Here is a 17,353-nt window from a genome sequence, read left to right on the forward strand (position 1 = left end):
ATTGAGCTATACTGTACTGAATCTATAGGTTAAGTTAGGAGCAACTCTCATTTTGAAAAGATTGAGCTTCCCTGTCCACAAACATGGATTATCACTCTACTTTGTTGATTTCTTTCTTCAGAGCTTTGTTTTTCTCATGTGACGCTCATAGTTAGGCTGGCTAGAGTTCTATCCCTTTAATTGATCTTTTCAAAGAATAAGAATGCAGTTTTATTTTTTTCTACTACTTTATCATTTTAACTTTCATTGGATTCTACTCACATTTTATCATTACTTTTGTTTTAATTATAGGCACAAGACCAAGAACTATAAAACCAAAAGTACATATTTTTAAGTATTTATCTTAAAACACTTGTTATATAAAACTTGCTAAATTTAAAAGGAAAAATACCTATTTTAAAGAACTATCTCAAATAAAGTAAAATGCATAAATAATTAGCAAAATCCATTGTAACTTACAGAAATGTAGTTTATTTCATGCAGTTACATAATTTCATTTAACAACTAATCATATAAACAGCTCAAAAAATTCATTACATCACAATAAGTTACACTATTACAAAGAAACTACCAGTCAATTTAGTTTGTCAAAATCAAACCGAGAGAACATTATGCATAGATAAGACCAAAGATTCTACCTCACTTAGCACTTTGCAACTTTTTATAAATATACATTATAAGTGTAATGAGAATCTGCACAGAAAAATGATCAAATCTACAATCCACTGATCAAATAGGAAACCTGTGTCATTACATATCAGATAGTAAGAGGTGAGTAAGATAAATTTGGTATCATGCATCAAAACTGAGCATAGTTGACAATTTGAAAACTTTGATTGGATGCACATCTGAATAATTATCTTCTATTTTATCTAGTCAACTGAATTAGATGAAGGCAAAATAACAAGCACTTTATTAATGCAACACAGAAATTAGGCTTTTGGTATACTTTGCTTGGGTACTGGTAGTTATAAAAAGATATGAAGACATGTAGGCATATTCTAAGTTCACACTGGAGTACTAAAGAATATTGTCCCTAAGGATATAGGTTTGCTCAGATCTTATGTAAGAAAGACATTTAAACTATTTAACAACAAGACTACAATTAATTAATAATGAAAACACATAAAAATTAAATATCAGGAAATAATAATAGCACTATAAATTATAAACATATGCTATAAATTATAAACATATATTAGATTATAGTGATTTAAAAGATAGATATACATATTCCCTACCTTCTAAGATGAGAAAAATCCTTCACGTTGGTTTCAAAATGCAGACAAAAATAAATACACTGGATTGCCTTTAACAAATAATAAATAATGCAGTGTCTCCCCCACAATTTGATATACTAAGTAGGGAAGATGCTAGTCAGCTTTCAGCTGATAAATACAGTTCTAAGTGGGTAGATGAATAATGTTTCTATTAGTATTACCAACTCTAAATGGTATTATGCAGTTTGATAAATTATGATTTCACCATATATATGTCTGCCATGGTAAGCCACTCTTTGTACTCTTGCACCAACTGCAGAAAAATAAATCTCCTTTTAGAAAATAATCTGCGATAACAATAACCACAAAAGAAAGGGTTTTCCTGGAAAAAGAATAATTTCCCTAAGGAGTATATTAATACAAGTATATATTTAAGACATTGATGGGAACTACGCCAACAATCTTGCTCTAGTAAAAATAAAAAATAACATAGCAATGGATAAAACAAATTTTTAGTTAAGCCATAGTAAATACAGAAAAAAAAGTAGAAGTGAGGACATGTTCCTATGATGGGAAGAACAGACAGGACTAGCACATGCTCTCCTGGAAAGATGGCTCATGGGGCTCACAGTCAGGAAAGATGGCAATACTGCTTGGTTTCCCAAGACTCTGGGCAGGAAAATGTCACTGAGTTGGAAGTATCCCACCAGAGGGGACTTCTTCGTATGTCAGAAGGCATTCTGTAACTGTAAACCTATGACACTTTTCCATCTCTCTTAAGGAAAATTTTAATGATGTATACATTATTTATGAATTCTTCCAAGTTCTTAATGTTTGAGTTTCAAACATTTTTTGCAAAAATTATTACACTACTATGATTCATTTCACTCAAGTGACCTCTTTAGTGACCTAAAAAGTGTGTTTCACATTTACATTTAGACATTGTATACTTGTACACCAAAAGCTGTTTTACTATTTTTTAGTTACAATACTGCTACTTCAAGTAGTGGGATTTGTGGTCAGAAGTAGTTCCTTTTGACGCCATTGCTCATCAAAAGCAAATGTATACACAAAAGAAAAAGTCAGCACACTAAAAATTATATTATAACCAGAAGTGTCAGAAAGAAGGGTGGTATTGAAAAAAAGTGATTTTAAGTTGGGCACTGGTAGCTCACAGCTGTTATCCTAGCTACTCAGGAGGCTGAGATCTAAGGATCGCGGTTCAAAACCAGTCCATGCAGGAAAGTCTGTGATACTCTTATATCCAATAAGCCACCAGAAAACAGGAACTGGCGCTGTGGCTCAAGTGGTAGAGTGCTAGCCTTGAGCTGAAGAGCTGACGGGCAGCACCCTGACCCAAAGTTCAAGCCCCACAACTGACAGAAAAAAAATAAAAAGATGTAATTAAAAAAATGATTTTAAAAAAAGAGGCAGAAAAGAACCCTAAGTCCATTTACTTCTTAACATTTAGGATTTAATAAAATTACAAGTACAAAACTTACCTTACTGAGCAGTGTGAATTGTAATATAGTGTATTTTTCTTTTAATACAGTAGTTAACACATCATCATTCCCTAATCTATTAAAAAGTATTAAACAATGAGGTTTGCTAGTGAAGTTAAATGAAATTCATTCCTCAATATACTAAAATATACTTTCAAAAACACACATGTTGACTTTCCTATCCACAATTAATGTGGATACATATTCCACTTAGAACACTTAGACAAATAGCAAAGGCCCCAAATTAATCACTTGGCAGCATTTTATAATGCTTTGATTTTTAAATTCTCTGATTTATTTTTTATAAAGAGAAAGCTTTAAAGCTTTACCACTTTTGTGAAATAAGGTTATCATGTGTGATGAAATTATCTAAAGTCATTTGAATTCATTAAAAGAGCCAAATTTAATCATTGGACTTTTGCTTATTTTACTTTTTTTTTTCAAAAATGCTCTATCGACAGCAAGTTACATATTTTAAAAGTTAATTAGCAACTTATAGGTGATTAATGAAAATTACAGATTATTATTACTTTCTGCAATGGTTATTTTAAACTAGTGGCTTACTGAACATGCTTACCTAAAAATATTTAGAAAAATAATTTAGAAAATTCTAATCAGATATTATCATGTAAGAAAGGCATAAAAAAGTAGTTGCCAGAAATAATTCTTTAAGAAATGCACTTTGCATGTAAGGTGTATGAATTAAGTAATTTAGTAATAATATTTTCCAATAAATGTCATTACATGTTAATAACTGCAAAATGGAATCATTTTTGTACATACTATAGATTTTTATACAAGGTGGTTTAACAAATATTAACTTTTGTAGGATAATCTCATTTTGAAATCCGCATATTCTAGATCATTGAAACAACCAAAAACTGCTTTGGAACTCAAATGTCATAAAAAAGATCTATATTATTTGTGATGTATATGTATAGGCCTATGCTTCAATTATTATAACCATAAACATTTAGTAATAAAGGAAAGGAGCAAGTTTCCTTTATGTATTCCTATCAATTTACATTAGGGTATTATAAAGTAATCAGATAATTTCTTCTCTTTTCCTGTTTCTGTTTACTCCATCTGAGTAACACAACAAAAGTTGATAAGAAACCACATATACTTAAAAATATTCCAAAGACTGGGTGTGACTCAAGCAGTAGAGTGCCTGCCTAGCTTGAGCCTGAGTTCAAAACCCACTTACAAAAACCAAAAAACTCACATCTCAAAGTAAATAAATGTTAACCCAAATGTTAAACATAAAACATTATTTTCACAGGTCTTCTGATGTCTTAGTCCAATAAATGTTTTTGCTTTGGAGACTTGTAAGTATCTCTATAATACTAAGAAACCTAAATTCTGAAATAATCATTTTACCCATTCATCATCTTCAAGTACCACTAAGAAAAATAGCATAGCTAATGACCTGTTTTGTCTTTCTAAACTCCAGGACATAAACATAAATTCATTGCCTCACAATCGTTTTGTGAGGTAGATCAGTAGGCAAATAGCATTATCTTCACTCTGCAAATGAAGAAATTGAGGCACTGAAAGGTTACAAGATCTTCCCAAGGCATTCAAGGAGTCAACCATGAAACTACAAGCAGTATTAAATTACTGTGGCACTCTGATCACATTACACAAAAATGTGCATATGTGTGTGTGTGTCTGTGTGTGTTAAACAGGTTATATGACCTTAAATTCAGAGTAAATCTATCAACTGATAGTAATTTTAAAGGGCTTTAATTTTAAAGATTATAAACTCATAGATCAAAACAATCAGATAATTAGGATGGTGCATTATTCCTTTCCATACCTAAACAGAACTATGTCTTCACAATTTTTACATGATAACACTCATTAAAGAACAAACTAAAAATGGAAAATTTATGAGTGAGAGAAAGATTACTTTCAAGAAATATAAATCAAGTTGGGCACAGGTGGCTCACAGCTGTAATCTTAGCTATTCAGGAGGCTAAGATCTGAGGATTCAGGTTCAAAGCCAGCCTGGGCAGAAAAGTTTGTGAGACTTTTATCTCCAATAATCTACTCAGTAAAAATCTGGAAGTAGCGCTGTGGCTCAAGTGGTAGAGCACTATTTTTGAGCACAAGAGGCTCAAGGACAGCTCACAGGCCCTGAGTTGAAGCTCCATGATTGGCAAAAAAAAAAAAAAAAAAAAAAAGGAAAGAACCATAAATCATATTCTTAGGATGACCATATAATTGAACTTCAATAAAGAAACTTGAGAGTTTAAGGAAGCACTAGTCATAATTACAAGGATAATAGATATTAAACTGAGACTATCCTGGACAAGTTTAAATATGGTCACCCAATATAGAATTGATTCTGAAAGAATTACAGATACTTTAGGACCATAAAAAATTCCCTGCAAGTATGTTGTGCTCAGTCATATTCACCAGTGTGTCAAAAGATAATATCTGTTTGGCTTAAACACAAAGGTTAAAATAGTCAATTTAAAATTATAAGCACATTTAAAAAATAAAATTATTATTACAGATTTCCATTTTAATATTATTTTGCTATTTTCTATAAACCTCAATTTAAGTTCTAGTAATAAAAGTAAATGCATTCATTTTTTAACTTTATATAACCAGATGTTTTCTTTTCAAAAAGTGAAAATGGGCACCTTTAAGTAGTAGAGAATTTTTGTGGAATTCTTTGGCTATTAAAAAAAACAAAAAACAAAAAAACCCTCCTATTTACCATTAGTGCTTAGAGTTTCTCCTTGAATGGAATGATCAACACTTATGTCAATATGGTAATACCAAAGGTGAGTTTTCTTTCCAAAATGAAAATCTTTTCAAAGCAATAATACCAAAAACATTTTTTAAAATGTTTTTTAAAAAAGACTGAAAAGAATGACATATTACTTAATTAGAGAACACATGCTAAAGATATTGTCAGTGGATGTATAATCTTAGTTATACATGCAAAAAATCCAATTAATTTGCATACATATTTGAAAAAGAGCTTTTTACATTCAGCTATGTCTGATAAGACTTATTTTAAGACATTGGTTTTGTGAATACCAACATTATCTGAGGTCTTCTTTCACATATGGTTCCTTAAGTAAGTACAAGTTGAACCTACGTTTTAGAAACAGCAAAAATGTAAATCGTAATTACAAAACTGCGTTATCACTTAGTGTGACATATGGCTTCCTTGAACCTTTGCCTCCTGAAAAAAAATTAATCTGAAACAAACTTAATTACACATTCTCAATATACATTGGTCTTTATCATGAGTCAAACCCTTCCACTGTAACTGTACTTCTAAGGCAGATACTTAGAGAATGGTATGTAACAAATCCTATTAGCAAAGATGATACTCAATTCAGTGAACTAAACAACCTATTAGTACTAAGATGTAATTAATTATCTGTAATGTTTTGTTTTCCTGACACGTTTTATCAAGAGTACAGAGGAATTTTGGGAGCACACAAACATCCATAAAGGCTGAACTGATGTGTTGTCTTAAATTAGTTGTTCCATAATTTTTTTCTGATTTTAAATATCTTCAAATATTACACTGGAGGACATTGAAAGATATCGACCACCAGGCTGATACCTAAAAGATGAACAAAAAAATTATCTGAATCATCAAACGTAAAAAAGGAAAAAAGAAAATATATTTTCAGTAAAAAAAAAATCAAGTCAATAGCTGAAAGTAAAAACTTACTATTTACTTAACTGTAAATCAACCAAAAATGGTGTCTAGAGTACATGTAAGACAAAGTGAAGAATATTTTTTAAAAAACGGACAGATATAAGATGCATCCAGGAGATTGTTAGTTTAATAAATTATCAAATATAAATAGAATATTCTTGTTTTGCTACTTATAGATAATAAAACATTAAACATCTTTATGTATGTGATAATTTGCTTTTATTTTCTCATGGGACAGTTGGAAAAGATACAGTCTCTAATATCTGAGTACTAGAGTTTTCCTGAATTGCCATTTATAAGCTGTCTCTGTATTTAAAATGCAACTGGATTTCAACCACAAATAAAATATTGTTAAAGTATTTAGATTGTGTCTGATATCAAGACATAATTATGTCACAACTGATAAATTAAATCAACATTATGAGATTGTCATAGATATATTATAATTCTTTGCTACATATATTCAACTTTTTTCTTATTTATAACACTAGTGTTATACTGTATAATTATACAGTATATAATTTTGTAATTATAATTATATAATTACAAAATAATATAATAGTATATAAATATAATATATGAAGATACCAATTCCAATTCCCACTATTTGAGTGCTAAATTTTCAAATATAAAAGAATTAGAGGGCAAGAAAAGATATCAAAAGTCATTTAATTTTTTAGTAGTAGTAAAACTGAGGATATAACTAAAGTCTCATAATGGTAAGTATGTTACCACTAGGTTACATCCCCAGCTGAACATTTTTTATATTAAATTATCACTTGTTTTCAACCTTGTCAGGTTAGTATATCAATAAAATTTCAGATAATTGGAACTTGCCTTCCTGATTCAGATTCAAGAGGATCATCAGTGAATGTTTCTGCATTAAAATCCAAAGGTTCTGCATCTTGAAGAAGTTCTATTCGGTCCCTTTCAGTCCTATTGTTAGCCCTAGTATACTTGGATGCTGCTCAAAAGAAGAAAACAAATGTCTATTATTGTCTTTTAATTTATGAATTCAAAGAAAGAAAAATCACGATTAAAAATGATCCAAATTTTTATTTTAACAACAAACTACACGGTTCTTTAAAAATCAGTTGAAAAGCCAGGCACAGGGGTTCAAGCATATAATCTTAGCTACTTGGAGGTAGAGATCAAGGAATCTTGGTATCAGGCCAGCTTGAGAAAAAAGAAAATTGAGAGACACTATCTCAACCAATGGCTGGGAAAGTTGGCACATACCTGAGATAACATAGCTGTTATATGAGCTACAGGGAAAACACAATGACTGAATATAGTGGTGCATGCCTGTCATCCCTATCACACAGGGAAGTACAAATTGGAGGATTGCAGCAATGGCCATTCTGGGCATAAAACAAGACTCTGCCTTGAAAATCACCCATACAGGGCTGGGAGGTTGGCTCAGTGGTAGAGTGCTTGCCTTGCATGCATGAGGCCCTGGGTTCGATTCCTCAGCACCACATAAGCGGATTTTAAAAAAAAAGCCAGAAGTGGCTCTGTGGCTCAAGTGGTAGAGTGCTAGCCTTGAGCTGAAGAGGTGAGGGACAGCGCCCGGGCCCAGAGTTCAGGCCCCACGACTGGATCAAAAAAAAAAGAAAAGAAAAAAGAAAATCACCAATACAAAAGGGGGCTAGAAGTATAGATCAAGTGGTTCAGGCTTTGTCTAGCAAACATGAAACCCTGAGTTCTACCCCCAAAATACTAAAGCATAAAAATTAATATGAATCAAAATTAATATTTAACTGTGTCATTACAGTGAAGTTGTTCCTTATCAAATGAAATGTCAGTTGGCTTCATAGTGAATTTCATCTTTTGTTTGTGATTATAAAAACATTCTAAATAGATATCCACTCAGTATCTATGTAGGCAAGCATAAGAAAATACTTTCTAAGCCAGCTAGAAAACAAAATACTCACACCAATTGGTATTAATATCTGAGAAATTGGACTCTTTGGGATCAGGATGAACATTTCTATTTCTGGTAGAATCTTCTCTATTGTGTCCATATCGTTCTTTCCATTCCTAGAAAAGAAATACAAATAAATATGTAACAAAAGAACAGAGAATAATTAATCACTAGCAATATATTCTATACACTTAGTATAATGTAAATATTACCATTACAAAACTCATAAGTAAGCTGGGAACTAGTACCTCACGCCTGTAAGCCTAGCTACTCAAGAGGCTGAGATCTGAGGATCGTGGGTCAAAGCCAGACAAGCAGGAAAGTCTGTGAGACATTAATCTCCAATAACCTACTCAGAAGAAGCCAGAAGTGGTGCTGCAGCTCAAGTGGTGAGACCTAGCCTTGAGCACAGAGTGAGTCAGGGACAAAGCCTAGACCCTGAGTTCAAGCCACAGGACCAGCAAAAAAAAAAAAAAAAAATCATTACTAATCATTATAATTGTCATAATGAACTTAAGAAACAACAGGCCAATGTATATATCTTTATGTGATTTGTTAAGACTAGTCTATATATGCTTTTTTATTCTGCTTATTTGAACTCAAGGCTTTCTGTTTCCCAGACAAGTGCTCCACTATTTGAGCCATGCCTTTTGTACTTTATTTATTTTTAGGATATGCTCTTGCAATTTGCTCCATGACTAATGTTGGACCAGAATCCTTCTGCCTATGCCTTCATGTAAATGGAATAATATGCACATGACAGTATGCAGATTTTTTTACCCCTCCTGGCCTCGAACCAGGACCATAATGACCACTGCTTCCTAAATAGCTAGGATTGTAGGTGTGTGGCACCACACCAGACCCTATAAGCTTTAATTTTTAATGAAGACATTTATAGCCATTTTGCTAGCTCTGATTATAACTTTTTATTCTAAAAATTTAAAAATGATATCAGGCATGTTAAATAATATGTTTCTCTTGATGATATGTTATGGAAAACATAAATGATTAATGAGATTTAATAAAATTTCATTTCACTTAAACTATAAACAAAGTTATTCTTGATAGCAAAATCAAAGTTGTATACAAGCATAACAAAATGATGACTCAGATTGTGCTACTATGAACACAGTAAAATCATAGTTAGCTGAGGTTCTATTCATTAAATTGAAACTATTTGATGTCACCTAATTCCACCTTCCAGGCAGTGCAAGAAATAATTTTTCTATGCGTAAGCAATCTATTGTAATTTTAGTAAATTGTGAAAGCAAAAACCTATTCACAATAGCCAAACTACAGGATCAGCCTAGGTGTCCATAAATCTATGAATGGAAATTGAAAATATCCAAAAAGCATGAAACTATATCATTTGAAGAAAAATGGATAAAAATGGAGACCATCAGGTTACGCAAGATAAGCCAGAGTAAGACAAATATTGTATTTTCCCTATTACATGTTGCCTAAATTTAGAGATAAAAAAGGAAAGTATATGGGTGAAATGGTTACTGTTTAGGTGTGGGAACCAGCAAGAATGGGGAGAGTAAGAGGGTAAAGAGAAAGTGAATCTCCTCAAAATACTTTACATGTATGAAAAGAAAATTAATTTGTGTTTGAAAGGAAGGAAGATGAGAAAGCAAAACTGAAGAAAAGAATTTGGTCAAAGTACACTATATACATGTATAGAAATATAATGAAACCCCTTAGTACAATTAATTTAATGCTAATAAAAGAAGAAAAAGGAAGCCAGGAATTGGTTACTCACTCATGCCTGTAATTCTAGCTACTCAGAAGGCTGAAATGAAAATCGCAGTTCAAAGCCAGCCCAAGCAGAAAAGTCTATGAGACTCTTAACTCCAATTAACTACTGAAAAGCTACAGGGCTGGGAAGGTGGCTCAGTGGTAGAGTGCTTGCCTTGCATGCATGAGGCCCTGGATTCCATTCCTCAGCACCACATAAGGAGAAAAAAGCCATAAGTGGTGCTGTGGCTCAAGTGGTAGAGCGCTAGCCTTGAGCTGAAGGGCTGAGGGACAGCATCCAGGCCCAGAGTTCAGGCCCCACGATCGGACCAAAAAAAAAAAAAAAAAGCTACAAATAGCACTGAAGGCCTCCAGTTCAAGCTCCAGGACCAGCATAAAACAAATAAATAAAAGGGCAGAAAGAATAAGATAAACAGAACAACAACAAAAAAGAAGTGAAATCTATCTTAGGAATTTCTGTTCTTTGATTCCAGTTATACCTGAAACAAATTGCAAGACTTTCTTTAACATGAAGATATACAAAGATAAGTCTCAAGTCTCCTTTTAGTCTTCATTTCACCAGTGTAAATATGCCCAGGTGTTAAGTCTGTGGTAACCATGGATAAATTTTTTGTTTCTATTTTAACCAACAGTAGGGAGGTTAGTTTCCCTCAGGAAATGGAGTACTGAAGAGAAATTAAGGAGGAAAATAAAATGCCATACTATAAAAAAGAATAGTCACTTAAAAGCAATCAAAATGACTTTAACAACAAGACTTTTTCACTCATTCAATAAATATTTACATCCTTTAGGCAAGAAACTGATATTTGACACAGATAAAGTAATTTTTACTTAGAAGCTTTCTAAGCAAACTTGAAAGAAAGAACATTTGGCATGTGTATGTGAAAGTATTAAAATTGTCCCTTTAAAAATAAATTCTATGCCATTTTTCCAGTTTTTCTATCTTTAACCACTTTTTTCCAAATCAGTAAGATTCCCATATTTCACACTATTCTCTGGTTACATCAATTTAACAAAATATTGTACTTACTCTTCTTCGATTTTCACCTTCTTCTTGTCTTTGCCTTTTCCTCTTCTCTAAAGACAGAAAAATGGCCTCAAATTTCAGGTAATAGAACTTAATTAGATATAGAGTAACTGATGTAAAGTTATCAGGGTAGAACTAAAAGTTCTTATAAATTACTACAAAATTAAAAGTAATAGGTTAATGCTAGAAAGGATCTAGGGGAATGTCTTCTCTGTTTTTGTTAGAGGTGGCATTTGTAATCTTGTCTAAATAAATTTAGTGAAGAAAAAAGTTCTCCCTGGTAGTGACCTGGAAGTTATTTCTCTGTACTCTCTAAGTACAGAGAAGTAAGGATGAAACTTCACCCTTACTTCTTTTTTTTTTTTGGTCCAATCGTGGGGCCTGAACTCTGGGCCTGGGCACTGTCCCTCAGCTCTTCAGCTCAAGGTTAGCACCCTACCACTTGAGCCACAGCACCACTTCGGGCTTTTTCTGCTTATGTGGTGCTGAGGAATTGAACCCAGGACCTCATGCATGCGAGGCAAGCACTCTACCACTGAGCCACCTTCCCAGCCCTTCATCCTTACTTCTAAACTAAGTTCATGCCTTCTTTGTATATAATTTTTTCCCTTATTCATCTGTGCAGGTTATATATTCAGTGTTTAGGATCTCTCTCCACATCTTAGGACATGCCTCCAATTTATCATGCTTATTTGTGAGAATCTTGGGTCCTGTTATTAGATCAGGTGAAGTCTAATCAATGCAACCATTAAACCATTAGAACCATTATATCAACTAGATTCTACTTTCACATTGGTAGACCAATGCCAACAGATAAGATTTCTATCACCATCATACTATCACTTGAGTATAGGTAAATTTAGTATATTCAACTTTATGATTAGATTGTAGAAGAATGTTATATATTCTAATAACAATCAAATTCTCACATCAATGATTATCGCATCTAAAGAAAATAGTCCTGGTTTGAATCATTTACCATGCAGTATCAAACTGATGATTCTTTAAATTTATATTTACAGTTGAATAGTAATCGGCAGCTATGTTTTGACACAATCATGGAAACAACTCTTTTATAGTTTGGATGTTAAATGTCCTTCAAAGATCTATATGCTAAAGTTTTAATCATTAGCATATAGCACTATTTGAAGATGGGGTAGCCTTTAGGGGATAGAGCTAGTGAAAGGAAGGAAGGTCACTTTGTCATGCTCTTGAAGGAAATACTTAGATCCCACCCCTTCCCATGTATTTCTTTGCTTCCTGATTTCCATGAGGAGATCTGGTTTCCTCTATCCCAGGGCTTACCACCAAATTGTATTGACACAGGTCCAAAAGCAGAGGGACCATGTGACCATGGACTAAACTTTTAAAACTGTGAATCAAAATATGCATTTCCTTCTTGTAAGGTATTTATCTCAAATATTTAGTAAAAAAAAAAAAAAAAGCTGATGAGCACAAACTAAAATTTAGTTTAGATAAAGACCTAATAATTATGCTATAAAATTTCTTACAGATGTGTTTTTAATTATTTTTGGTTTTTGCATTTTTGAACTCTCTGTTCTTAAGAAAGCTAAATGTGTATTTTGGGCTAAAGCACTGTATAACTTTATAAGACCTTAAGATAGATAAAAAGTCATTTATAAATTATTCAAACATTAATTTTGTATTTTGAGTCTTAGCACTTAATATTTTCTCTTCATTTACTTTAAAAGACAAATCTTACCTCGTCTGATTAATTCCTTTCCTTCATCAACTAAGTCTGATGTCATATCATTATCTCCCATGAACTGTTGGAAACCAAGCAGATTCAAGCAACGGGTTCCTAAACTAATAAAAGCAGATGTTCAAAAGATAAGCATTGCTTCCTAATGTAAATATTCAGAGAAATTATTATTGAGTATTGCCACCCACAAAAAAACCTATGGTACATAATTAGTTATCATGGCAAGTTACAGAGTGTTATATCCTATATATTCTTGAAGAAGTACTATTTCCCTATCTAAAAAGTTTTTCCTAGTATTTTCCTAGTATAGGGTGTGGATTACACCCAGATTTCTTATGCAAGTAAACAAGGTCAAGCTATCAGTATATCTTCATACACAATTATACCAGGATTATACAATTATGTAATGGTTATATTACAAGAATAATCTGTTATTTTTATATTCAAACAGCAACTTTAATACTGAAACATACTGTAAATCTAGTATTTCAAGTGTAGGATATTTTGGGTTAGAAAGTCTTTATTATATGAATTTATTTTCATGTTTTATTTTTTCCCTAAGGACTAGTCAGTTCTTAATAGCTCTTGATTATATACTATAAAGTGATTACTATATCTCAACTGTGGCTATCAATTCCCATTTGATTTGCTATTTACTTTAAATCTGACTGTTGTGCAGAAAAAGAGTATTCTGACTGTACAGCAGATTAAAAAAAGAAGAAAGAGGTGGATAAAGTAGCATTAATTTGTTAAGATTCTACTGTGCATCAGATAGTTCATAGGTATTATATTCAATCCTTACTATATCCTAAAAAAATGTTACTTATACATAAGCAAACAAGTTCAAGAGACTAAACAGACTCTTAAAGATAGCTTAATAAATTACAGATCTGAGATTTAAGTCCAAGATTAAAAAAAAAAAACCCAAGTTCTTTTTATTGTACTTAGTTCTTAAACTTTTTCACTGATGTACTTCTAATAGCAGAAACCTGATACAAACATGTAGAGAGAGGCAAAGATAAAGGAAAGATTGAAGGAAAAGCTGTAGGTGTAAAAAAAAACCAGAAGGACAGAGAAAGTGAGTATCTCCAGTTTCCATTAAAAATGGGTAAACATCTGCCTGATTCAGAATATATGTGCTTGTTTTATATATTAAAAATGTTTTACATGAATTATCACTGAGTGAATGTGAAGTTTTCAGGCAGATAATCATGCTATTTTTGTGACTTTAAATAATCCTTTATTATAATTATACCCTTGTAGGGTATAATTCTTGTAGGAATACTATGTACCAAGATACATACTAGTACTAGTCTTTGGGAAAGCCTTATTTTTCTATAAAGTATCAAGAAACAACCTTATCTTAGCTAGGCAGCTAAGGCTAAGTATTAGCTATGGGCATTTCTAATGTAGGAATTAGACTAACATGGTAAATGAAACATGACATCATGGCCAGTGAAAATGTACATATAAAGCTGAAATGTTACTAAGACATTGCTTCACATACTTATATAAGAGGATACTTAATTTGAAAACTGAGGAATATGACCTTTTTCCCTAAAGGTAAAATGGCATTCAACATTATACTAATTAACAATTCAAAAGTTTTCTTTTCTTTTTTCTTTCCCTCCTTCCTTCCTTTTTTCTCCTTTCCTTCCTTTCTTTTCTTCTTTCTCTTCTCCTCTCCCTTCCTCTCTTCTCCTTTCCTCCCTCATCCATTCTCTTTTCCTTCCCTCTTTTTCTTTCCCCTTCCTTCCCATCTCATCCATTCCCTTTCCTTCCCTCCTATTTTCTCCTTTGTTTCTTTGGCTTTCTTTCTCCCTTCCTTCTTTCCTTCCTTTTCTATCTTTCCCTCTTCACACTTTTCCTCCATCCCCCACTCCATCCATCCTTTTTTCCGTCCCTTCAATTTCCCTTCTCTTTCCTTTTTCTCTCTCCCCTCCTCTTTTCTCCCTTCCTCCTCTTCCCTCCCCCCTTTCTTTATAACTGTCCTTTTAGATATAATGTTCCTTTACAATTAAGATTTTATGGCTGACAAAGTACTATTATAAATCAGAACATCATAAGTACTAAGATTTTGTCTCAAATGCTAATACTGCCAATATTAATATAGAAAGACATCATTTATATTTTATAAGCTTTTAGTGTTCCATAAAACATGTAAATTCTTAAATGAGTAAGTAGTTAATCAAAACTTAGTTTTGTATGTACAATGTATGCTTACTCTCTTCTTTTAATACATCATTTTCGCAGTACAAGTCTGTTATTATCTTTTCTACCTTAAAGGAAAAATTCAAAATATTAGTTTTGCTATCAGTTCATATTAACAATACTATTTTATTTCTTTAGTGGCACTAGGGTTCAAACTCAGGGGACTATGTGCTTGCTTAGCTTGCTTGCTTAGCTCATGCTCCACTAATTGAACCACGCCTCTGTCATGTTGTTTTGCTGGTTATTTTGGAGATGTGCTATTGTAGATTTTTCTACCCAGGCAGCCTCAGGATCTCAGACTCATGAGTAACTAGGTTATAGATGTGAGCCATGGGTGCCTGTCTAGCAGTATTATTTTTTATTATACTCTTCTAGCTTTTTATTTATCATAAATTAAAACAAGAGTATTTTAAAAATTGAGACAGAAGTTCTTTTAAACAATTTCTGCTTTCTAATTACCCTAATATTAGTATATTTTATTTATAATAATGATATAATGATATTTAGTTTTTAAACAGAAGTAAAATGATAAAATTTATTTTCATTAGAAAAACAAACTGATTCTAACAGGGTGCTAGAAGCCAAACATACCTATCATTTAACTCATTTTGAATCTTACCTCTGCCAAATTCTACTATCTTCTCTAATTCCATAAAAAAAGAGCAGTCCATATACTTTCAAAAGTAAAAGGAGGTTTCTTCTTCAGCCCTACACGTACATCTTGATTATAATTGTTCCCCTTCTAACCCTTTGCGCTGTCCATGGTCTGAAGCATCTAGAAACCCAGTGATAATTATGGAGAAACCCCGAAGACTGAGTTGTTTTGTAAGAGAATACAGGAATGAAGGAGTTTTATAAGCTACAATGCCAATCATTATCACAAGGAAGACTTATGAGTTAACATTCTGTAATTACATACTTTGAGGCTTAAATATCGTGAAAGAATAACATAACTTTAAAATTTTATTAAAGAAAGAATATGACCTAATCACTCAAATAGTCCCTTCAAACAGCTCCTTCCCCCAAGCCACAATAAAACAAAACCCAACCAGTAAATATTTAAAAGATTTTTAGGCAAAAAGAATATCTAGATACAATTAAACATGAGAAAAAATAGTATTATATAAGTTTCTTACCTAAAATAAGTTGCAATGCAGAGGATTACTACCAACATAGGGTAATATATGTAGAATCCATCTGCAATAAAGGATAAAACTTTCATGGAACCCATAATCTGAAAAGCAAGAAAAAAGTAAGTTAAATAAACATAGTTTTATATTTTCATCCTTTTCATCATTAGAAAATTTGCTTATAACAGAACTGTCAAGGATTTCTACTAAGGAAAACACATGTTTAATAAGTATCATTCAAAAGCACATAAAGACTATAAATACAAAAGCTGATACTACTACAGATGAAATCTTTGGATACTATCCAGCAAAACAACCTATATGAACTAAAAAACTTTTTCATAATAAGATATGCAAAAACACTTTAATTCAGTCATTAGTGATTATAATTGTTTAACTTGTAGTTATTAAAAAGGAATCCATTAATGCTATAAAACTTTTGTACTAGTATTTAAAGAAATTTGACAATAACAACATCTCATATAATGAAATTAAAGAAATCCATTTTCTGACTGTACTTACAGATGTATAAGCAGTTGGCTGAGTATTCTGGTGAGAGATGGATGCATCCATATGGGTCAAACCCAAGAAATTAAGACATAATGGAGGAGTCAAACGGCAAAACAACCTGCAGTCGACATTAAAAAGACCAATCATGCAGTAAAATATATCTTAAGTTATAGAGAAATGTATTAAACTATTTCATATCATCCTAACTATATTTGCCATATATGTGTGTGTATATATATAATAATTTTTAAAGTGAATTGGTCTTCCCTTGGAAACGTCTTGAAAATCCTATTAAGCACACTTCCCTCAAAAATATTGATATTTACACAGTAGAACAACTGCAGCCTCAGGCTGCCTGCTATGATGGTATGTGCTACTGCTCTATCACTATGGCTTGTGGACAGACCTTACATATATCTCCTTCGGCTTCACTATCCGTGTGCCTGTCTCACAGTATGACAAGGACAGTAGCATTCTCAAGGGGAACTGTGCTCAGGATATGAAATATTTTAAGTATTTAAGGGTAGCATCCAGATAGGTACAACTATAAAGAAGGGTTTAGTTTGTCCCAATAAAAGGAATAGTTTATAAAATTACAGAGTTGGAAAACTGAAAGATAGAATAATGTAAGGATGTAACCATTAAGAGGTAATATGA

The 17,353-nt window shown here is 32.2% G+C and overlaps 1 protein-coding gene across 2 annotated transcripts in view; it reads right to left on the reverse strand.

The window, feature by feature from the left end:
- Positions 1-516: 516 nt before the first annotated feature.
- Positions 517-17,353, reverse strand: part of Lmbrd2 (LMBR1 domain containing 2) — a 38,413-nt gene continuing 21,576 nt past the window's right edge. For both annotated transcript variants that reach the window (XM_070041028.1, XM_070041029.1), the window contains exons 12-18: positions 16,709-16,814; positions 16,193-16,290; positions 12,846-12,949; positions 11,126-11,172; positions 8,348-8,453; positions 7,251-7,377; positions 517-6,314 (exon numbers count right to left, since the gene is read on the reverse strand). In XM_070041028.1, coding sequence (XP_069897129.1) covers positions 6,254-6,314; positions 7,251-7,377; positions 8,348-8,453; positions 11,126-11,172; positions 12,846-12,949; positions 16,193-16,290; positions 16,709-16,814 — 649 coding nt within the window. In that variant the 3' untranslated portion in view covers positions 517-6,253. The remainder of the gene's footprint in view (positions 6,315-7,250; positions 7,378-8,347; positions 8,454-11,125; positions 11,173-12,845; positions 12,950-16,192; positions 16,291-16,708; positions 16,815-17,353) is intronic.

This window comes from Dipodomys merriami, unplaced genomic scaffold (assembly GCF_024711535.1).
Source record: "Dipodomys merriami isolate MVZ:Mamm:240054 unplaced genomic scaffold, mDipMer1.0.p SCAF_30, whole genome shotgun sequence".
NCBI lineage: Eukaryota > Metazoa > Chordata > Mammalia > Rodentia > Heteromyidae > Dipodomys > Dipodomys merriami.